Source organism: Ornithorhynchus anatinus, chromosome 2 (genome assembly GCF_004115215.2).
Source record: "Ornithorhynchus anatinus isolate Pmale09 chromosome 2, mOrnAna1.pri.v4, whole genome shotgun sequence".
Lineage (NCBI taxonomy): Eukaryota > Metazoa > Chordata > Mammalia > Monotremata > Ornithorhynchidae > Ornithorhynchus > Ornithorhynchus anatinus.
This window is the reverse complement of record NC_041729.1, coordinates 108,908,833-108,932,324: the sequence shown is the minus strand read 5'-3', so window position 1 is coordinate 108,932,324 and position 23,492 is coordinate 108,908,833. Positions and strand designations below refer to the sequence as shown.

At 44.9% G+C, this 23,492-nt stretch overlaps 1 protein-coding gene across 1 annotated transcript in view; it reads right to left on the bottom strand.

The window, feature by feature from the left end:
* Positions 1-6,626: 6,626 nt before the first annotated feature.
* TGFBRAP1 (transforming growth factor beta receptor associated protein 1) overlaps positions 6,627-23,492 on the bottom strand; it is a 66,281-nt gene continuing 49,415 nt past the window's right edge. The window contains exons 8-13 of the mRNA XM_029056609.1: positions 21,657-21,714; positions 19,164-19,307; positions 16,213-16,359; positions 14,733-14,892; positions 11,138-11,571; positions 6,627-9,541 (exon numbers count right to left, since the gene is read on the bottom strand). Coding sequence (XP_028912442.1) covers positions 9,365-9,541; positions 11,138-11,571; positions 14,733-14,892; positions 16,213-16,359; positions 19,164-19,307; positions 21,657-21,714 — 1,120 coding nt within the window. The 3' untranslated portion in view covers positions 6,627-9,364. The remainder of the gene's footprint in view (positions 9,542-11,137; positions 11,572-14,732; positions 14,893-16,212; positions 16,360-19,163; positions 19,308-21,656; positions 21,715-23,492) is intronic.

Below are 23,492 nucleotides of genomic sequence, written 5' to 3'. Positions count from 1 at the left end.
ACCAGCATTTACTCACTGGGAGGACTGTGGGAGGATTCTTTCTTCTCCGTTCATGAAACGTTGCCTTTCTGTGCCTCCTAAAGTGAAGCAACCTGGCCCTAGACCTAGCTTGACTTTCCTCAGCTTCCTCATCTATAAAATGCAGATACCTCTTAGATTGTGGGTCCTGTGTGGAAGAGGGATTGGATCTGATCTTCTACCAAACTGCTACCTCTCATTTCCCCCAACTAATGCATCAACCTTCTTGCTGACCTTCCTGCCTTCTGTCTCTCCCCTCTCCAGTCCATACTTCATTCCTGCTGCTTGCAAGATTCTTCAAACAAACCAAACAAAAATTCAGTCCACATGTCTGCATGCCTCAAAAACCTCCGGTGGTCACCCATCCTCCTCTGCATCAAATAGAAACACCTTACCGTTGGCTTTAAGGCACTTAATCAGCCCCCTCCTGCCTTGTCTCCCTGATCTCCTAAAAGCCAACCCACACACCTCAGACCTGGAACCAGCCTACTCATCATATCTCCATCTTGTGTGTCTTGCTATGGACCCATTACTTCTCTCCCCTTTCATATTCAACACTTCACTCTCCATCTGCAAAGCCCTGCTAAAATCATATCTCTTTCAAGAGTCCTTTCCTCATTAACCCCTCACTTCCCTATTTGTCCATCACGGACTTGGCTCTGCACCCCTTCATCTCTTCAACATCCAACTCATCCTCAGCCCCACAGCACTTATCTGTGATTGATTTTATTGTCTCCCTCTCTAATAATAATAATAATAATACTTGTGTTATTTGTAAAGGACTTACTATGTGCCAGGCACTGTACTAAGTGCTGGGGTGGATACAAGCAATTGAGTTTGACACAGTCCCTATCCCATGTGGGACTCACAGTTTGGATCCCCATTTTGCAGATGAGGGAACTGAGGCCCAGAGAAGTGAAATGACTTGCACAAGGTCACACAGCAGACCAGTGGTGGAGATGGGATTGGAACCCATGATCTTCTGATTCCAAGGCCCACGCTCTATCCACTACACCATGCTGCTTCTCTTGTCTGAAAGCTTTTTGTGAGCAGGGATGGTGTCTACCAACTCTAGTGCAGTGCTCTGCACACAGTAACTGCCCCATAAATACCATGGAATGATTGATCTGATTATCTTGGTACTTAGCAGTGCTGGGCACATGGTAAGTGCTTAATAAATACGTTCGTTATATAGGTAGCATGTTCTGAGGACTCACATTGGCACGAGAGCATAAGGAACGAAAAGGCCAGAGATGACTTTCCCTAACAGCTGAATAAAAATGAGATGGTTGAAAATTGCTTCATTATGTAAGTTCCAAACAGCAATGGGAGAGTGTTCCTGTCCCTAGATTCATTTCCCAATTTGTTTTGTGAAATCACAGATAAGGTGGTGGATACAATGACGTGTTTTATTGTTAATTAACTGCCTCGGATATATTGATGTACAGAAAGAGTCCCACGTCTAATTAAAGAACCCTTAATGTGGTCTGATCAATGGCAGATTAACCAAGGACACAGAGGTGCATTGCAGGTGCATAAACATATTAGCAAACCCAGCAGCAATGAGGTAGTTTGGCAGAAGTAAAAACAGGTGCTTTTTGGAGGAAGCTTGGGTATTCCTTAATTTGCAGGAGCATTATTTCCAAGATTCCAAATATCAGGTTTTACTGGGGAAATAGAGCACAAAGGCTATGTAAACTCTGGCTTGAGCATCTCCTGCTCACCGGAGATTCTGTTCTCAATCATATTTATTGAGAGTTTTCTATGTGCAGAATATTGTCCTAAGTGCTTAGGAGAGTACAAACAGAGTTAGTAGACATGTAGTTGGTAGACATGGAGTGAGAAGCAGCATGGCGTAGCTGGTAGAGCACAGGCCTGGGAGTCAGAAGGTCATGGGTTCTAATTCCGGCTCCACTGCTTATCTGCTATGTGACCTTGGAGATATCACTTCTCTCTGCCTCAGTTTCCTCATCTGTACAATGAGGATTGAGACTGTGAGCGCTGTGTGGGACAGAGACTGTGTCCAACCTGATTTGCTTGTATCCACCCCAGGGTTCAGTACAGTGCCTGGCACATAGTAAGCACTTAACGAATACCATTATTATTATATGTTCCCTGCCCACAGTCAATCAATTGTAAGACCTCTTGGAGGAGATGTGATTTTAATAAGACCTTGAAGGAAGGAAAAGTGATCATCTCTTGGTTATGAAAGAGGAGGAATTTCCAGGACAGAGGTAGGATGTGGGTGAGGGGTCGGCAGAGAGATAGACGAGATCTGAAACCAGTGAATAGGGTGGTGTTTAGAGGAGCAAAGTGAACATGCTGGGCTGTAGAAGGAATTTTAGTGAGGTAACATAAGAGGGGGGAAGTTGATTGATTGAGTGCTTTAAAGCCAATGGTAAGGAGTTTCCACTGGATGTGGAGGTGGATAGGCAGCCACTGGAAGTTTCTGAGGAGTGGGGATACATGGGGACTGAAGAGTTTCTTAGAAAAATTGTCCAGGCAGCAGAGTGAAGTAAGGATATGGGGGGTGGGGGAGAAGACAAGAGGAGGGAGGTCAGCAAGGAGGCTGATGCAGTAGTCAGGATGGGGTAGGGTAAGTGTTTGGATCAATGTGGTAGCAGTTTGGATGGAAGGAAAGTGCAGATTTTAGTGATGCTGTGAAGGTACAACTCAGAGGATTTGGTGATTTGGGCCTCTTGTCAGCTGTGTGACTGTGGGCAAGTCATTTCACTTCTCTGTGCCTGTTCCCTCATCTGTAAAATGGGGATGAAGACTGTGAACCTCATGTGGGACAACCTCATTCCCCTGTATCTACCCCAGCGCTTAGCAGTGCTCTGCACGTAGTAAGCGCTTAACAAATACCAACATTATGATTAGACTGTAAGCCCATCAAAGGGCAGGGCCTGTCTCTGCTAGCGATTTGTACATCCCAAGCACTTAGTACAGTGCTCTGCACATAGTAAGCACTCAATAAATACTATTGAATGAATGAATATGGGTTGAATGACAGGTATGAGTCAAGGAGGATGCAAAGTTACAGGCTTGTGAGGCAGGAAAGGTGGTGGTGTTTACAGAGATGGGAAAGTCAGGGGAAGTCAGGGTTTGGATGGGAAAATGAGGAGTTTTGTTTTTTTATAAGTTAACTTTGAGGGGTTGGCATGATTACCAAATAGAGATATCCAGAAGGCAAGAGGAATCATGAGATAGTAGGGAAGGAGAAAGATCAGGGCTGGAGATGTAGCTTTGAGAATCATGCATATAGAGATGGTAATTGAAGCCATGGACATGAGTGAGTTCCTCAAAGGGGTTGGTGTAGTTGGAGAATAAAAGGGACCCAGAACCGAGTTTTGAGGGATTTCCAGAGTTGGGAGGTGGGAATCAGAGGAGTAGCCCACAAAAGTGACAGAAAATTAGCACCCAGAGAGATAGAACCAGGAGAAGGCAGTATTGGTGAAGCCAAGGTTGGATAGTGGTTCCAGAAGAGGGTGGGTGACAGGACTGAAGGCAGGTGAAAGGTCGACGAGGATTAAAATAGAGTAGAAGCCATTGGATTTGGCAAGATCACTGGTGACCTTTGAGATGGCAGTTTCCGTGGAGCAAAGGGGCCGGAAGCCAGATAGGAGTCAAGGAGAGAACTGGAGAGGAAGTGGAGGGAACAGAAGCCGACAGCTCACTTAAGGAGTGATGAATGGAAGAAGGGAGGCATGGGGGGGGTAAGTGAAGGGAGAAGTGGGGGTCAAGGGTGTTTTTTTTTTTTAGGTTACAGGGATACATGAGTATATTTGAAATCAGTGAGGAGGAAGCCATTAGCAAGTGAACAGTTGAAGATGACAGTCAGGGAGGGGGTGAATGTTTTGATAAGGTATGAAGGGATGGGGTTGGAGGCTCAGGTAGAGGGGGTAGATTTTGAGAAGCGGCGTGAGATTTCCTTGAGATATTTTCCTTTTCTATATCTCAACCTGGTCCTCTTTCATTCCTCCCTATAATAGGATTGGGTAGGGGGTCAAGGGGTCATCTGTTCCAGCCCGCTGCCTCTAGACAGGGGCTGAAACTAAAGCATCCAGGACAGATAGGTTTCTCTTCTCTTTTTAAATATCCGCAGGGAAAGGATGCTCCACATCGCTGTCTCTAAATCTGATGTATCCACCTGATGTGAAAACCCTTATGTCCAATGGAAATCTTTCCTGCTTTTAACTCCAGGGCCTCTTGAAGAATTCCCACTACACATGGAGTGCAACTGGAGAAGCAGCGTGGCTCAGTGGAAAGAGCGCGGGCTTTGGAGTCAGGGTTCATGAGTTCGAATCCCAGCTCTGCCACTTGTCAGCTGTGTGACTGTGGGCAAGTCACTTAACTTCTCTGTGCCTCAGTTCCCTCATCTGTAAAATGGGGATTAAGACTGTGAGCCCCACGTGGGACAACCTGATTCCCCTATGTCTACCCCAGCGCTTAGAACAGTGCTCGGCACATAGTAAGCGCTTAACAAATACCAACATTATTATTATTATTATTAACTGAACCAGCATCCTCCCGTGGAATCCTTGGTTATCAGTTCCCTCTCGGGCTTCTCTTTTCTAGAGTCTAATCCAACTAGTTTGACAGCCACGTTTGCTGCGGACAGGAGAGGCGTGCTGTGTTTGTAAGGGACTCTCCCTTGCAGTAAATTCCCCTCCCTCCTTCTCTCCCTCCACCCCACGCCCTCCTGGCTAATCGAAGCCTTCCACCTTTTTTCTGGTTGGAGGTGCCCCCACCCCCCGATACTCTTCCCACGGCTGTAAAGATGGAGCCGAGCCTTTATCCTGGGACTGCAGAACAAAGAACCCGCATCGGGGAGCTGATGAGAGCTTTAGTAGTTTGCGCAGCACGAATGGCCCGCTCTTGCCCCTGCCACTCAATTTGTGGAATCTGTTAAGAAAAACGTGATATGTGTTAAATGCTTACTACGTGCCAGGCACTGTACTAAGCGCTGGGGTAGATACAAGCTAATCAGGCTGGCCACAGTCCCTGTTCCACTTAGAGGCTCACAGTTTTAATCCCCATTTCACAGATGAGGTAACTGAGGCACAGAGAAGTTAAGTGACTTGCCCAAGATCATGCAGCAGACAAGCTGAGGAGCTGGCATTAGAACCCAGGTCCTTCTGACTCCGGGGTCCAGCCTCTATCCACTACACAATGCTGCTTCCATGTTCCCATTGGGTCTCAGAGTAGCAAGCAGGTAGTGATGGAGCCTAAAGCAAAAGCACCATAGGGAACCCATTTATGGCTGAAGTGACCATAGCATGTGCCAGTGCCAACCGAGGAGATGGGTGGTCGTCTTGGTAACATTTGCAGTCTTCCCTGCCCACATTAGCCAGCTGCTTTTCAGGTTCTTATTGGGTCTGTCCACCTTGCAGAGTGCCCTAGGTGGTTCTTTGTTCAGAAACCCTCAGTAGATGCACTGCCCCAGCAGTGCGGCAGCGCCCTATAGAGCTGGAACTAGGGCCTTGGTCTCCTGATTTTTTTTAATGGTATTTGCTAAGCACTTACTATGTGTCAAACACCGCTCTGAGTGTAGGTACTACGGATTAATTAGGTCGGACACAGTTCTCGTTCCACATGGGGCTCATAATCAAACCCATTTTACAGTTGAGGAAACTGAGGTACCCAGAAGTGAAGTGACTCACCCAAGGTCACCCAGCAAGCAACTGGCAAAGCCGGGATTAGAGTCCAAGTCCTTCTGACTCTCAGACTCCTGCTCTTTCCACTAGTCCAAGCTGTGCTCCTACCAATGGATCCACGGCAAAGAAAGCCCAGGAGCCTATGGAGGCTCTGCCCTGCCTGTCCTGGAAAACCATTCCAGAAATACCAAGACAAGATACACAAACCAGGTTTTTCTGTTTTCTAAAAAGGAGTCAAAGCAGAAAGACTCGAGCAATCTGACTCCAGAGGAAAAGCAACCATTAGTTTCCAATGTTTTTCCCCATCCCCTGTGGGATTCCTAAATCCAAAAGAATAGACACCTGGATCAGAAAAATCAGGAGAGCTAGATTTTAGATCCAGTTCTGCCTCTTGACAGCCTAACCAACAAGCCTTGGGCCCATTACTCCACCACCTCTCTGGATCCCAACTTTGTCTCCCGTACAATGCTGACGATACCTCTGTGCCTCCCTCCCATAGTTGGCATGAAGAACAGATGGTGAAAAAGCTCGATTTACTTGGAAGGAAAGGTACCACAGAATTCAAGGAAGTATTTCTTTATCACGTGACCCTAACTGGTGAGCTCTGGGAATAAAAGGACCCAGAACCACGGAAACGGTAACATGTTCAGATTGTCAGCACCTCAAGAGCAAGGATTGCATCTTAGTTTTCTCTGCTGTTCTCAAATGCCTCCAAGGCATTAGACCCACCAGAGGCACTCAATAAATGCTGGTGAGGCTAGTCTAGACTATTCTTTCCTAAGTTCTTTACATGTCTTTGACACTGAATACAAGGTATAGAGCCAGGCTAATTAGTTCCAATCAACCTCTCTCACCCTAAGGCCAATAAAGGCTCAACATTAACTCCTTAGAGGTGCCCTGGAAAGGAAAAAAATATTACTGCCCCCAGAAGGAAAGGTTTCAGAAAAAAACAAGAATTAGACGACTTTTAATAAAACCCAAAAGTGAGCATTAGTACATCCTACATACTTTCAGCTCTAAGCACCAACACAACCAGGCTGTTATTGAGAAGCAGAGCGTTCAGGTAAAGGATATAAGCAGAGCAAGCATAACACAGGAGTTGAGTCGTGCCATCAGGCAGAAATGTACAAACACATCACAGCTAGCAGCCGCCCCTTCCCCCTCTTTCTAAAAGTCTAGCCGTGCGTTATAAAATGTTCTTTGGCATAAGCTCTTACCGTCGAATCAGATGCTCAACAGCAAACGTGTGATATTTTAACAGTAGTACTTCCCCGGGGGAGAGCAAATAAGCGGCCACTGACACACACTTACACGCCACTGCCTCTGTAATATTCACCTAAACAGATTCAGACTGGGCTGCCTGACCCAGAATGGCTTCCTAGACAGTAATTGAAACAAGTGACGGATGGCTCTAATTGCTCTGGAACAGCAGGGGCGGCAGCAGCAAAGCAGCAGGTATCCTGTTGGAAAGTATTGCCTCGTTAATTTAAAAAATATGAGAGAGGATACTACCAGGAGTGAGAGCGAATGGTACTTCCAACGTAAAAAGGCAACATTCTTCCTGCCAAGACTTGAAATTTTAAAATCGAAGAACTTGCGATGGTTTTCTGTCCTTCACACCCCAAGGGATGTTGTGAAGATGGATGATGCCCCGTGACCATTGAAGGGGGCAGCCTCCAGTCAGATCTGGCTGTACAACCGCAAAAGGCTTTTCAACACTCTGATTTCATGTACAAGAAGAGGACTTCCTGGTGCAATGAGGCATATGCCACCACTGGTTCTTCTAGAAATATGCATTCAAATCCACGAATCCTAACCAGGGTGCAGTGCTAAGATATGACCATTTGGTATGCTACCTAGTCATCAGCTGGGCAAAAAGTCACAGACGGGCTCTGAATTCATCACAAAATCAATTTACAAAGTGTCCAAGTCAAAGCTGCAGAGCAAAATTCTTAATCATTTATTCTACAGAGAAAGGGGCTACAGCTAGGGAGAACATAATAGCAGCTAATTTTGGTCTATTCAGTATAACCGGGGGGTGGGGGAGTGTGTGTGTGTGTGTATTGGGGGAAGGGGGAAAATCACAGAATGGGCAGACATTAACAAGATGGGGAAATATCAACCATGATTAGAAATTTGCCTTCAGCGTTACAGGGAACAAATTTGCTATAACTCAAACACGGTCTAAAATATAAAAAAAGGTTTCTCAGTATCATGTGTCTCAAATAGTAGATTAATATTTACAGAACAGAATAATGGTGCATAATTTTCTTTATTACCAGGTCCTTTTAGTGTCATAAATCCGGAATAAGGTCAAGGGGGTGTTATAATCATTGTTTCAGACCACCAGTTATGTTAGTGAAGGAACACACAATGAATTACAAATCCTTTTTGAATAAAATAGACATTTCCATGCTTTATTAATAAATTTAAGAAAAGTGTCGAGCTACTGAGAGGTAAGGCTGTGATATTTTTCTACGGTGTTGGGGGCAAAATGCTCACGGTAAATATTTCTCCATCTGTGCAAGTGCAGCCTCCGGGAGATGTTTTTCCCAGGTCAAAACCGGCATCCCACGGAAACAATATGGGGTTGGCCCCATCGAGTGCTTTCCTTTTAATTTTCAAAGCGATGGCGAGGAGGCAAGCAAGAAGAGTCACCCCTAATTTGACTAACAAGTTCCATCAGATTGGTGTGGAGCAGAAGAAACACTTAAAGCCCACATGACCTAAAGACAAAGCAAAGTCTTCCCATCAAACTTGGGAATCATCAAGAGATTAGTTGATAGTAAATGAAGTAATACCATTAGGGCTTTGACTGCACTATAACATGGCCATATTAGCGCTGTTATCTTTATGAATACTGAAAGCCACTTCACTGTAAGTGAATCCATTTCCACCAACTCTCACCTCTTACCTGCAGCACTCAATGATAAATTACTCAGGGGTCAGAAACAGGACCGTGGATAACTGGGTTGGTCAGACTACACAACGGAGGATGGTGGGCAGGGATGTGGAAGGAAGAGAAGGGAGCGGGAGAGTGAAGAAAGAAGAAAGGGGCTTGCCAAGGGCCAACCTTATGTAGAGTCCAGAAGGAGCCTGAACGCACTCCTGGAAAAATTGATATGGTCCTCGAGCATGGCCGACACCCCACTGCTAGCATGATCAGTAAGCACACTGGGAGCCCAGATTCCTTTATGGGAGTCTCAGTGACCATTAGTTGGGTCAGAGAGATTAACTTTCCCATCATTAAGGTCACATTACAAGCCAGATGTTTTCAGTGCAAATGCAGATTTCTTTGCCCCGCCCCTCAAAAAACAAAACAAAAAAAACCACCGAACAAAAAACCCCATGAGATTTGTGTGTGTCAATCCCAACTCCCCACTGTTTGCTGTAATAGCAAAGGAAAGGCTCATTTTCTTTTTCTAGAAGAAAGTAATTGTTTGCATTTGATGACTATGGACGGGTAAACTCCTGAATGTTTCCATTAATGCTAAAGTGTTTTTTCATTTACATTCATAGAAATGGACCAGCAGCTAAGGGCCCACGTTTCACATTTCCTGAAATCCTCCCATAAACCTCGGGTGTGATCTCTTCATCCTCGTTGGGAACCACGGCCATTCGCTCCCTTTGAACGGCACACAGGTAAAAAGGGAGAATTCCCACATCCAGAGCATCCTGGGCCGTGGCTTTCAAGTCCGATTGCTGGATGTGTTCAAGCTAGGGTTCGTGTGTCTGCTCGCAGCACAGTGGGTGTGGACCACAGTCCCGTTTGGGTATCTCACAAAAACAGGCTCGTGGAAGGGATTCTGGCACATCTGACAGAGCTTCTTCTCTGAGAGCAGAACTGGACTTCCCTTCAGCTTTATCTGCAAAGAAGAAACAAAGTCCGACACCTTGTGTGATCTCATTATTACCTCTGATTTACCTCTTAGATACTGTGGGTTGCTTTCTCATCAAATCTTCCAAATAAACACTAATTCAGATACCATAGTCACTTCTCCTTCCATCTGCAAGGCATTTCAGTGTCTAGATTGTTGGCTTGATCTCACCTACTAATTCTATTGCATTTTCTTTTGTTTACTGTTATTTGTCAAGCTCTATGTGCCAGGCACTGTACTAAGTGCTGGGGCAGATACGAGTTTATCAGGTTGGACAAAGCCCAGGTCCCATCTGGGGCTCATGGTCTTTCTTAATCCCCATTTTACTGATGAGGTGACTGAGCTGAAGAGAAGGGAAGAGACTTGCCAAAGGTCACACAGCGAACAAGTGGCGGAGCCGGCATTAGAACCCAGATCCTTCTCACTCCTGGGCCTGTGCTCTATTCATTAAACCACAGTGCTTCTCCTTCAAACACTTTAGGTTTGATGAACAAGAATGCGTACCACACATACACACAAAACACCACTGTATCAGTACCTGCTATTTTTATAAGGTACATTACATTACTGGTCAGGCTGCTGGTGGAGCCCTAATCAGGAAAGGTTGGGACCCTAGTAAGAGAGAAAACTAAGGAAACTGAGTTCAGTCTGTTCATTTGCTCCTTGGAAAATCTTAATTTGAGGTTCCCAGAGATGGAAAACCGGTCCACTAGCCTCACCGACTGACTCCTACCAGAGAAGCATCAGGTATAATAATAATGATGGCATTTGTTAAGTGCTTACTTTGTGCCAAGCACTCTTCTTAAGCGCTAGGGTAGATACAAGGTTATCAGGTTGTCCCATGTGGGGCTCACAGTCTTAATCCCTATTTTATAGATGAGGAACCTGAGGCACAGAGAAGTTAAATGACTGCCCAAAGTCACATAGCTGACAAGTGGCGGAGCCGGGATTAAAATCCATGACCTCTGACTCCCAAGCTCAGGCTCCTTCCACTAAGCCACGCTGCTTCTGGGGAGTCCACGTGTGGAGAGAGAATGGCTGACATAAATCGGGGACTTCCACCCGCTGTTCCCCTGGAGTCATTTTGGCCTAGCAGATGTCTGTGACTCTGCCTGCCATGCCATCCTGATGTAGCGCGGTCTAGTGGGAAGAGCTCAGGCTTGGGAGTCAAATGACCTGGGTTCTAATCCCAGTTATGCTATCTGCTGGGCAAATCACTTAATTTCTCTGGGCCTCAATTTTCTCACCTGTGAAATGAGGATTAAATACCTGTTCTATAGTCCAATTTAGACTATAAATCCACGCAGGACAGGGTCTGTGCTTAATCTGCTTATCCGATTATCTAGTACAGTGCTTGGCACATAGCAAGCGGTGAACAAATACCCTATTGAAAGTATTACTATTTTTATGACGATGATTCTGCCATGCTCTTTTCTCATCACCCCACTGTCCCTTTTTGGGGGGAACCCATTCTTTAACTATCCGAGGATCGGGTTCTCTCAACACTCAGCATTTTTAACCCAAAACAAAGAAGCCCTCTGTTCAAGAAGCTGATAATAGCTGCTGAGGAGACAACCCACCCACCTTCTCATGCTTGTAGATTAAGTTTTCAGATTTGGCCAAGCCCGCTGCCACCTGAGTCATTCTCTGGGTGTGAATGTTTTCCCTCATGGCTCCGGCCAGGAAGGGAGAGAGGAGCTGTATGGACCAGGTGTCGGGAATCAGCTGTAAGACCTGTTCTGCGTTGAACTCGGCGGCATGGTGATTCAGGAGGTCGACGGCAGTCTGGACCAGCTCCGAGGCAGAAGGTCCTGGGGCGAGGTACACGGACAGCAGCATGTGGAAGAGCCGCTGTCGGTAGGGTGGATCTTTGCTTTCCGAGCGCCACAAGCAATAATCTTCAGCAGCGGAGAAGTCCTTTAGCTTGTGGACTAGAATGTGCAGAGCTTTGTCGTGCTCTTCCAACTTCCCGTGCAATATGGCGCCTTCTAGGTGGAGACTGGTTCCCTGAATTTTATCTGACAAAGAAAACCAGCTTTTTTTAAACAGCAGCAAGCAATACTTTAACTGGACAATATCCACTTTTCTGTTCTCCCTGGAGCCAACTCAAACTGCCCGCAGGTCAACTTTTTCAGGATTAGACGAGTGGGAAATCTGTCCCTCGGGAAGACCACTCATAATGCTAAGTCCTAAAGCTCTACAGCTACACTACCAGAATGACTGCAGACAGAGGTGGGGTGTTCTGGGAGAAATATGTCCATGGTGTCGCTGTGGCTCGGACGCGACTTGACAGCATGAGACAACAACAACACCGTCTAGATGACCAAGCCAAAAGTTTTCCTGTACTTTTTTTTGTGCTTGGAGTCTAGGCCCCCAAAATAAACCATGAGCTCTTTGTGCAGCTCCTTCCTGATCTCAGATGGACAATTTTCCTTCCCCAGCTCATTCGGCCCTTCACCTGGTTTCTCCAGAACCCAAAACTCTCCTCCATTCCCCCAAACCAGAAGGGTAAAAAAATTCTCCATGGTTCTCAGGGAGAACCAAAGAAGCTTGAGGCTCCCATTCTGGTGATTTTGAGTGGACACTTTTGTCTGGAGGAAATAACAATGATTTTAGACATTTATTCCCACATTGTTTCCCAAGATGGTCTCGGTTCCTATAGCGCCTATGCTTTTAGAGTCTAATGGAAAAAAGGAGAAATTCGTTTTTTAATCCAGAAGCAACTAGCTGGGGGCTTTGAACAAACCATCTCTAGGCTTTGGAGGTTGTTTGGCATGAGCCTAAAAGGCCAACGAAGTCCTGGCCATCCTCAGGGAGGAGGCAGAAGCCAAAAGAAAACACAAGAGTTATTCTTAATAATAATTATAAGCATATTATAATAGTAATGGCATTTGTTAAGCTCTTAATATGTGCTAGACACTGCACTAAACACTGGGGTGGATACAAGAGAATCGGGTTGGATACGGTCCCCGTCCTACATGGGGCTCACAGTCTCAAGTCTGCCACTGGCGAACATTGTGGAACACCAGCTGATGGAAGAGTGCCAGCAGTCCTGACTGCTGCATCTTAAAGGGGAGACTACAGCTGCAGAAGGAACGGAGAAGCGGGACCCAAATGATCAGGGGAATGGTGAAGATTCAGGGCATTTAGGATGGCTCTGCTCTCACCTATCATGATTTTGTGAAGTTCAAACACAGAATTATTCCCCAAATCCCACTACCCCAAGAAGGAACCCACTGAAAGTTGATGGTTGTAAGTTTGGAACTAAAGGAAGCTCTTTTTTACCCACGGAGTTTGGATCTGTCTATAGACAAAAGGCTCGGGGGGGCTACAGGAAAAAACGGTACAGGTGCCAAGAGAATAACTCTCCAGGAAACCACCCATCACATTTTTTTTAAAATGGTATTTAACACTTACTATGTGCCAGACACTATACTAAGCGCTGGGGTGGATACAAGCAAATTGAGTTGGACACAGTCCCAGTCTCATGTAGGGCTCACAGTTTCGATCCCCATTTTTTTCAATCCCCATTTTACAGATGAGGGAACTGAGGCCCAGAGAAATGAAGCGACTTGCCCAAGGTCACACAGCAGACAAGTGGTGGAGCTGGGATTGGAACCCATGATCTTCTAACTCCCAGGCCCTTGCTCCATCCACTAAGCCACGTTGCTTCTTTCATCCTGTTATCCCTGTTGGAAGTCAAATCACGGGCCAGCTGAATCATTTATTTGTCCCAGGAACTGCACTGCTTTATGGATTTATGTTCTACGTAACAGAGGTAGGTTACCTGCCTTCTTCCCATTTCAAAGGATACTAGAATATAAATGAGGAAATAAACACCATAAAGGCAATAACTTTATTGTAATCTGGATAAGCAATAATAATTGAAATCCGTGCAACCTGACATTATGAGGCTTATCTTTATTGGGAGCTCAACAGAGGCATGGCACCATAACCTTTATACGACCAACTTTGTAAACCTGACAAAAAATGAGGTATGGCCTAAGGGAAAGAGTCTGGAAGGTAGAGGCCCTGGGGTCTAATCCCAGCTCTGCCATTTTATTTCTCTTCTGTGTGACTTAGGGCAAGTCATGTAGCTTTTCTGTGCCTCAGCTTACTCCCCTGTAAAATAAGGATAATTTGATACCTGCTCTCCTTCCTCCCTAGAGAGTGAGGCCCATGTGGGACCGGGACTATGTCTAACCCGACTGACTTTAATCTACCCCAGACAGTGCTTTGAATAGTCCGTCATAGATAATAAGCATTTAGCAAATACCACCATTATTATTATGGGATCTTCTTCCCACTGAAGCATCCACCTTGTGTCTGTTTATTGTTGTATTGTACTCTCCCAAGTGCTTAGTACAGTGCTCTGCACAGAGTAAGCGTTCAATAAATATGAATGAATGAATGATGCCTAAGTAACCACTGTTTGTCAGGAAAGGGGACAGATGATCTGGATGGGGTTGGTCATGTCCCTTCTAACTCTTTTCCAGTCCCCAAACATAATCCAAAGTGCTTTAAATACCTGTTGTTAAAAAGGCAAAAAAAAAAAAAAAAAAAAAAATTGGCAATATCCACAACAGCTAAATGTTCCCAAATCTTCATACTACAGCTTTCCTTTTGGACAAGCAGGCCGTCTACAATGTACGCTCCTCCCCTCTAGATTATAAACTCCTTATAGGTAGGGCATCTATCAACTCTGTTATATTGTACTCTGCCAAATGCTTAGTACAGTGCTCTGCACACAGTAAGTGCTAAATATGACTGATTGACAAATCGAAAGCACCAAAGCTCATTTATTTTTCACTCTTGTAGTCATGGAACATATCTTCGAAGGAAATGGGACTGACAATGAAGTTCATCCATGGGTGCCTGCCTAGCTGAGGAAGACAGTGCTGACAACACCAGGCACCAACAAAGACCGTCCTTTGTTGTGCTGCCATGTTGCTCTTATGAAGCATCTGATACTGTTTCTCGCTCAATATCGCCAGTGTGCACGAGAAAGGGGAAATGTCAGAAAAACCCCAAAATAGGAGCTCCACACATTTAACCACGATGCTGGCATTTAGAGTAATGTTGTGCAAATGCTGAACAAGACTCCCTGGATTGTCTGCCCTCCCTACTCCTCCATTCCACGAAAAGACCTATTCATAAAGAGGGTACGGATTGCTCTTACCTAACAGGAAGTGAACGCGGTACAGATCCGATTTCTGAAGCAGACTGCGTAGTTTCACCTGCATTTCACTCACTTCCACGGAGTTGCCGTTGGCCATGGGTGCCTGACGAAGTACCTCTTCCAGGTACAGAACAGCTAAGTGGGTGTGATACTCTTCCTTCTGCAACCATCGAAAACCCAAAGTATTAGAGGAATGACCAACCGCAGAATGAACTGAAAGAAAAAAGTCCCCATAGTTCAAGTGCATTTCATCTTCAACTAATTAACTTTTATTAAGAGCCTGCAATAAAATGTGGACTGGGTGTGATAAAACACAATGAACCCAAACCTTGGGACCATACATCTTCCACAAGCTCCAAAACTGAGATGCCCAGCATGGCTTAGTGGATAGAGTGTGGGTCTGGGAGTCAGAAGGCCCTAGACAAGTCAATTAAACTCTAGACTGTAAGCTCACGGTAGGCAGGGAATGTGTCTGTTTATTGTTATATTCTACTCTCCCAAGCACTCAGTACAGTGCTCTGCATCCTGTAAGCACTCACTAAATACAACTGACTGACTTCTCTGTGCTTTGTTTAGCTCACCTGTAAAATGGGGATTAAGACTGTGAGCCCCAAGTGGGATAGGGACTGTGCCCAACCTGATTGCCTTGTTCCTTCCCCAGCTCTTAGTACCGTGCCTGGCACATAGCAAACGTTTAACAAGTAACATTAAAAAAACTTAAAAAGAAACACTGTTGGGAGAAATGTTTCCTTTGAAAGGGATTAGCTGGAATGAAGGTAGGGCATTTTAAGCTCCAGGGCAGGGGTCTGGTCACATCCCCGACTCTTCCCGCTTTCGATGGTGCTGAGGTTTTCAGTAAGGCTGCCCAGAGTAGCAGTGTGTCTGGCAGTAATGGGACAGGGAGAACCTGGAGGAAATAGGGTTGATGTAAAAGATCTTGGGCAACCCCCACACCTGTGGCTGGTCTTCCCAGCTTTTAGTGGGTCACTGACCAGCTGGACCCCAGTGTGCATGAAAATGGAGGAGAGGGAAAGGCCTGGATCTTGGTCAGGGCCTCGGTGGTGCCCCTCCTGAGCTCATTCCCATGCGACCCCCAGCCCACAGCAGTGGGGGAAGGGAAGGCTCTTATGGCCCCAAAGGCACCTTTGCCCTACCCATAATGAATGCCCTTAAAATGGCTCAGTAGAACAATGGAAGGCTACGGTGACTTGGCTGAAGACACTACCACTCATTGGCTGAGAGACACTACCACTCTCCTCCTTTGAAATAACATCTAGGGAAAGAGAGAGAAGAAGAAAAACAGGTAGGCTGAGCAAAGAAGAAGAGAGACTGGAAAACTCATCCACCCAAGACCGGATGTCACACTAAGTCTCCTGGAGTCAATTTTCCCACAAGTGGTTTCACGGAAATGTCATCTAGTAAAATCTCCCTATTCCTCTTCGATGAGGGGAGCTTGATTTTAAGAGTTTTGCATACCTACCTGTACTTTTCTTTCCACAACTAGATGTTCCAAATATTTTATAATAGATTTAGGAAATTTTTTAAGGCAGTGGATGATATCGTCTGGGTTAAAACTGTTCTTGTGCTGTTCTTCCAAAGGTCTCTTGGTGAAAATCTGAACGCCAACCTGAAATGAAACTGCATTTTAGACACTGTATGAGCCACAAGAGCCTCTAAAACAGTCCTACAGCATTAGAGTTCAAAATTCCTGAATCGCACAGATGTGGCATTAAAAATTATGTAGGAAGACTACTTCAAACACATGCACAAACACACAAAACCCTCAGGTTTGAAGGAAGCTGGAGAGTCTCTAAATGGAATCTCATAAAGGCAAGGAGAGAAGCCCAGAAAAGAGATCACCGGCAAAGAATCAGAGTGTCATTTCCAAATGCGCTAGTTGTAATGACCCTGGGTTTGTCAGGATGGCGCTACCAACCCCCTTCCTACACTTTCTTCTCTAGTCAGGAGTTTGAGTAAAACATTCCCAGAGCATTTCATCTGCCAACCGGGAATGCCGATGAGGGGTGCTCCCCTGTGCCTGTGAACCGACTGGGCAGCTGAAGCACAGATTGGAAAATTACAGTTAAACATACACTGCTGTATCACCTGCTACGGCAGTGGGACTGCATTTGACTCCACCACCAGGACTGGCGGTTTTTTTCCGCAATGATGTCTGCGGGAAGGGGCTGCCACTGATTAGGAAGTGGGCGGGAAGAGAGGATCTACTCTGCCTCATCTTCCCCGCCCCATTACTGTGGCCTGAGGGCTCAGCCTTCAGAATGGGGACCTTTCCTCCTAGAGCCCACTAACGGGAAAGGCGAAAAGTGTTATCTGCAAAGTCAGAGAGAGGAGGTGGGGGGGCCAGATCTGCATTACAACACTTGGTATGTGGGATGCGTTATCAGTGTGCTCCAGCCAAAGGTGGTGCAATTCCTCAGTGCATAGTGAGAAATAGCGAATACTGTGTAGTTAGGAGGCAGCGTGGTCTAGTGGTCTAGAGCATGAGTGCGGGAGTCATGAAACCTGGATTCTAGCCCCAGCTCAGCTCTTTCTTGCCTTCTGTATGACCTTAAACAAGTCACTTTCTTCTCTTTCCCTCCGTGCCCTCGTTTGGAGACAAAATACGTGTTCTCCCTCCCTCCTGGCTTGAGCCCTGCATGGACAGGGATGGTGTCCCATCTGATTATCTTGTATCTACCTTAGTGCTTAGCATGGTATCTGGCACACAGTAAGCACTTAAGTACCACTATTATTATTATTATAAGTGCTTAATAAACACCAGTGTTACATTTATTATTTTAAAAGACAGCAGAAAACCCTCATGCTAAAGAATTCAGATCTTTGTCCCCTTCTCAGTAAGGTAATTTTTGCTCAATCAGTCTGAACTTGCGCACCCTTTGAGAACAGGGTGGCTTAGTACATAGAGCATGGGCCCGGGAGTCAGAAGGACCTGGGATCTAATGCCAGCTCTCCCTCATGTCTGCTGTGTGAGCTTGGGCAAACCACTTAATTTCTCTGGAACTCAGTTACCTCATTTGTAAAATGGGGATTAAGACTGTGAGGCTCATGTGGGACAGAGACTGTGCCCAACCTGCTTAACCTGTATCTACCCCAATGCTTGGCACATAGTAAGCACTTAATAAGTACCATAATTACCATTATTACTGCAGGGTTTCTTCTGGCCTCTGATCTCAATAAAGGAAAGTCAGAGTACAGTATTTTTAAATATTTTACAAGAAAGTGATTTGGGAGGGCAAATGACAAGACAGGCACAGTCTGCAGATTTGGGTCAAAAATTGCCAGTAAGTCCACCCAAGTCTCTCTAAAACAAGCACTGGAGATCACTGCACAGAAGAAGGTGACAAGCAGCAGAGACTAGTAGAAAGAGCCTGGGCGTCACGGGACCTGGGTTCTATTCCTGGTTCTGTCACTCTTCTGCCGTGTGACCATGGGCAAGTCACTTGACTTCTCTGTGCCTCAGTTATGTCATCTACGAAATGGGGATTAAGACAGTGAGCCCCATATGGGATATGGACTGTGTCCAAACTGATTATCTTGTATCTATCCCAGTGCTTAGTAGAGTGCCTGGCACATAGTATGTGCTAAAAAAGGCATTAAATGTAAACTAGTTATGGGAAAGGAACATGTCTGCCAATTCTGTTGTACTGTACTCTTCCAAGCTCAGTTCAGTACTCAACATATAGTAAGTGCTTAATAAATATGACAGATTGATAAGAAAAAAAGAGAATGAAACAAGTAGCCAGAAAATAACTTATGACTTTAACACCCCAACTGACTTTCTTGAAATAAATTTGTTTTCCCCACTCCCATACCCCAAAAGAAATCAAACGTGCAGCTAGGTGGTTGGGCCATCCAGGCTGGGCTGCTTCCTAACCTCTGGCCTGCCTGTGCCTGCAGAGACTTGAGGAGTTTCCCCTTTCTACCCTCAATCTCAATATCTGGGCAGGAAGAGGAGAAGCTGGATCACCACCTGGGCTCCGTTGCTCCTTTAACTAACGGAGTGTGCAGCCCATCGAGGCCCACCCCTTCCCAGAAACAGCCCGGCGGCCACCACATAGGGGCAGGAAGAGTAGAGAAACATGTGGAAGTCGGGGAAATTGTACCTATTTGACTGCTACACTCTGGACTAGCTGGCCAGAGCAGTGAGAAGCCTGAAAACTGCTCCCCTATCTGTACTTTACTATCACTCTTGGTTTTTCTCTTATTCTACTTTTTATCATTTCATCTTTATTTCTGTACCCACCCTCAACCCTCTGCCCCATCCACCCCCTCCTTATTCTCAGACTGTAAAATCCTACAGGGCAAGGGCCCAGGAATTTTACTTTCATTGTCCTCTCCCAAATGCCGCAGTGCTCTGCATACGGTAGGTGCCTAATCAATTCTACTGAGTGAAAAAAAAACTCCACAAACCTCCTCGCTTTTCTGCAACACCCATTCGGCGTATTTCCACACGAGTTCTTGGTCTAAGCAGAAGGTAAGGAAGTCAACGATGTACTCGTAGAGGTCTGGACGGGTCGCATCATGAATGTCACCATTAACGATGTTCACCCATAACTGGGAAAGAAAGAAAATACCTAGTGAAATCTCTGCAGTCAATAGCCCACACCTGCCTACTTTTTTCCCCAGCTCGGAAAAACTGGGATTACCATATTGGATAGTTCTATTATAAACCTGCAAGTCTTCCCATGAACTCTCTAACATTCTAGGGTTAGCAAAAATTGCTAACCCACTCCTCAAGAGGAAAGAACGGTCTTACTTCTGATTTGGGCTCCCAGCGCAGCCAACAGCAGCTGCCCAAAGGAGTGATCTGCCCGCAATAGGTGCTCTTGCTATGGCTGATGAGAGTGGATGGGTGTTTGGCTTTTGGATAAAAAGTCTGACCTTAAAAACCAAAGCCCACCCTTTGCTGATGCAAGCAAGAGGCTTTAGAAGTTTAGAGAATAACTTGGTTTTTGTCTCCCAAGTTTGCTAATTTTAGTCAACTACTAGTAGGTAATGTTTCTTCCAACACTCAAACTCCGAGCATTTGGGTGAAATCATCAACATCTAAATGGGTGTAGGAATGGCAGAGTGCTGCTATCTCATCTTTTCCCAACTCATGTTAACATGAAAGCCAAAAAAATGATCAGAGATGGGGAAAAGAGGGAGGAAACTTTGCTTCAGCTCTTCAGGTTTATTTCAGGAACTACTCATCTTCCTAGTGGGACTTGACTTAGGAGCCGGGATGACTCACAAAATAGATTTGGAGGGAAGGAGGAGCAAGGGGCTGTGACCTCTTGAGCCCAACACCAGGTCTTTAGCAGGCTGTGGTTGAAAGCTTTGTAGCTCTGAGCCCTCTAGGTATGACTTCGGTGAGACATGCACTGTGAGGTGATGATATTTTATTTGATTATACTGATTAGGTTATTTTTGTTGAAAGTGGCGTCTGGGACATCATCCAACCTTCCAATGTCTATCCTTTCCCTTCAGCAACTATGGGAATGGTGCAGGGTGAGAGTTAGTGGGCAGGGGTGAGGGGGGTATGGGTTTAAGGTTTCCCAGGATGTAGAAAGAGATACTTCAAGTCCCAGAATGCCACAGGAACAAAACTGGGCATGTTCCAGCCCACTCAAACACGATCAGGGCAAAGTAAAAAGTAAACTCCCCAATTTAACAAAAAGCAATCCAAATTCCACGATACATCTATTTTCCTAAAATCCTCTGGGACATCCAGAGTGGTCTCAATTAAGCCGGAACACATGCGCACGGAACCTATAATCTATCTCTCTCAGGGTCGTACATGGAGAGTTTCTAGTACTCTACCGGTCTCGGCTACGGAAGAAAGAGTCAAGCAGAGGCCTAACCATTCCATTCCTAGCTTGGGCAGTGGCTAGCAAGTGGAAGGCAATATGCTACAAATCAAAACTTACCCATGCTGGGCAGCATTGGCACTGCGCAGAAGGCGACAATGGTAAACCATTTCCATATTTTTACCAAGAAAACTCTATGGACAGACTACCAAAAAGATTGCAGAAGGAGAGCTGGGCGTTCTGGGAGAGATGTGATGTGGTGTCGCTATGGCTCGGAATCAACTCGACGGCATAAGACGAGACCTATAATCTACCTTTCAGGAAGTAATTAAAAAAAAATCTTGCTACCTGATGTTAGTGCCCCTCCCACTCTTTCCTTTAAAAAATTAATGTGGACAAATTACTAAACCTTGGATCAGGAGAGTCAAATATCTGCCTACTAAAAAGAAAGGTTTTGTAAGGACATGAAACTATTCAAACATGTACTGTTCTCCCCTGAGAATCGGAAAGTTGTAATCCTCTCTTTGTTGCAAAAGAAAGCAAATGAGATCCCCTGGATGCCTACTTGAAATTTAACTATCCCTCTCCATATCAGAGGCAAGAATACAGTTCCGACAAAGGACGCCATATCCAATAAATATTAGTGTGGAACTGGAGGGTGGTTTTTTGTTTTATGTTTTTTTGAAAAAGAGGAGTTCTATGATGGGAGCATCAGAAATATCCTGGGAATTGACACTCACAGGTATGACAACCTTTTGCACTGCACAGTGGATGTTTGAAAATTGTTATTCAGGGACTTCAGCTTTGCTACAATAGGGCTGTCCCAAGTCTTTACACAAGGTAGAAATAACACTTTGAAGTTCACAGTTCTGCTTTCACTGGCTCCATTTCCATTTACTATCGCTGGGAATTAAAAAATATGTGGTGGGCATAGTTAGAGGGAAGACAAGCTGGGCCTTATTTTTCTAGGAATTTTCAAGTCTTGTGAGACAAAAATAATACCTTAAAACTAAAAAAGGACATGGGTTTTATCCCTACTTTCAAGCAATATAAACTAAAGCTTGGAGGTTTAGGAAAAACACATCATAAGGCTGTGTTCTCATTCTAAACTAACCTGAACTGCTGCAGCATCCTGACCATTATAATGATACAGGAGTCCAAGTGCAAAATATCTGAAAGAAAAAACAGGTGGCATAAATTATTTGTGATGCTACGAAATTACTCCGACCTAACCTGGGTTTACAGAAGTTTACGAGTTAAAATAATTTGAATGAGTGTGACATACAGACTACGGCCTATCATTCTGACACAGAACGGGTGATCAATACCACAGACTGAGCTTTCTTCAGCTTTGATTATGAACTGTTGGAGAAAACCACCAAATCCCAGTGCCATCTGTTATTTTAAAAATATATCGCCTGTCGTGTACTAGGTAGGGATTGGTTTAAAAGTTTAAGCCCCAACAAGCACCAACCACTACGCCATATCACTTTTCCTTAGAATTCTTCCCTTAATCTGAATAGAGATGATAAATATCAATCCTCTCCGAGCAACATATGGGACACACAAACTCAATCTTGAATGTCACAATCAATCAGTGGTATTTATTGAGTGCTTACTGTGTGCTGAGCACTGTACTAAGCACTTGGGAAAGTACAACCTGGTTGGTAGACATGATCCCTGCCCACAAGGAACTTACAGTCTACAGGGGAAGACATATATTAAACAGATTAGGGATGGGGTAATAGAGAATATGAATATTTATATATGTACTGTGGGGCTAGGGTATCAAAGTGCTTAAGGGGTACAAGTTCCTAGTAAACGCAGAGGGGAGGGTGGATGGGGAAGTTAAGGGATTAGTCTGGAAAGGCATCCTGGAGGACATGATTTTAGAAGGGTTCTGAAGTTGGGGAGAGTGGTGGACTGTTGGATACAAAGCGGGAGGGAGTTTCAGACCAAAGGGAGGATGTGGGGTCGGAGGGGGGATGGACGAGACCAAGGTACAGACAATATCAGTGGTGTTAGGGGAGAAGAGTGTGAGGAATGAGTTGTAGGAGGAGGTCATCTATACCCCCTTCTGCAGGAAACATTATCTAACCTCAGCTTCATTGACGTTTATTAATTAGATGCCACTTAAAATAGCTATAAGAATCATTTTAACCTGCCTTAAAGCTTCAGAGTATTTTACACATAATCCTGTCACTTGTCAATCTAACCTCCCATTTTCAAAGACAGTACAGGACCTAGAGGACCTAAGTTCTAACCCACACTCCATCATAGCCTGCTGTGTGACCTTGGGCAAATAACAACTTCTCTGTGCCTCAGTTTCCTCAACTGTGTAAAATGGAGTTTCAATATCTGTTCTCTCTCTTACTTGACTGTAAGTCCCATGTGGGACAAGCCTGTCTATATCTGGACTGATTAACTTGCATCTACCTCAGCACTTAGAACAGTGTTTGACACATAGTAAGTGCTTAACAAATACCATAAAACAAAAAACACTCGCCCCCCCCCCCCAACAAAGTATAAGCATTAGATATTCTTCAATAACTCAGAAAAAATTGCATTCCATTCACAGAATATGAACCACAAGCTACAGTTTTAGAAATATTACTTTCTCTTCCCCCGAACTAGGTTTAATAACCGACGGAATCTATCATTACAGTATTAGTTTTAATAGTTTAAATATACAGTTTCCTTCATCTGTGGATCTTTAGAATCTTGAACCATAAAACTCTCCTTAGCCAAAGAAATATCACAACTCATTTCAGAAACAAAGAACCTTTTGTCAGTCATTATTAACAACAGGAAGCACCATCTGGCTCTTCCAAATGGGGATGTACTAAAAAGATTAGGACTGTTCAGTCAGGAAATATGAAGGCTAAGAAGGGAGAGACATGATTAGAGTATACAAAATTATGAAGGGTTGGGGGCCAACTCAAAACATCAA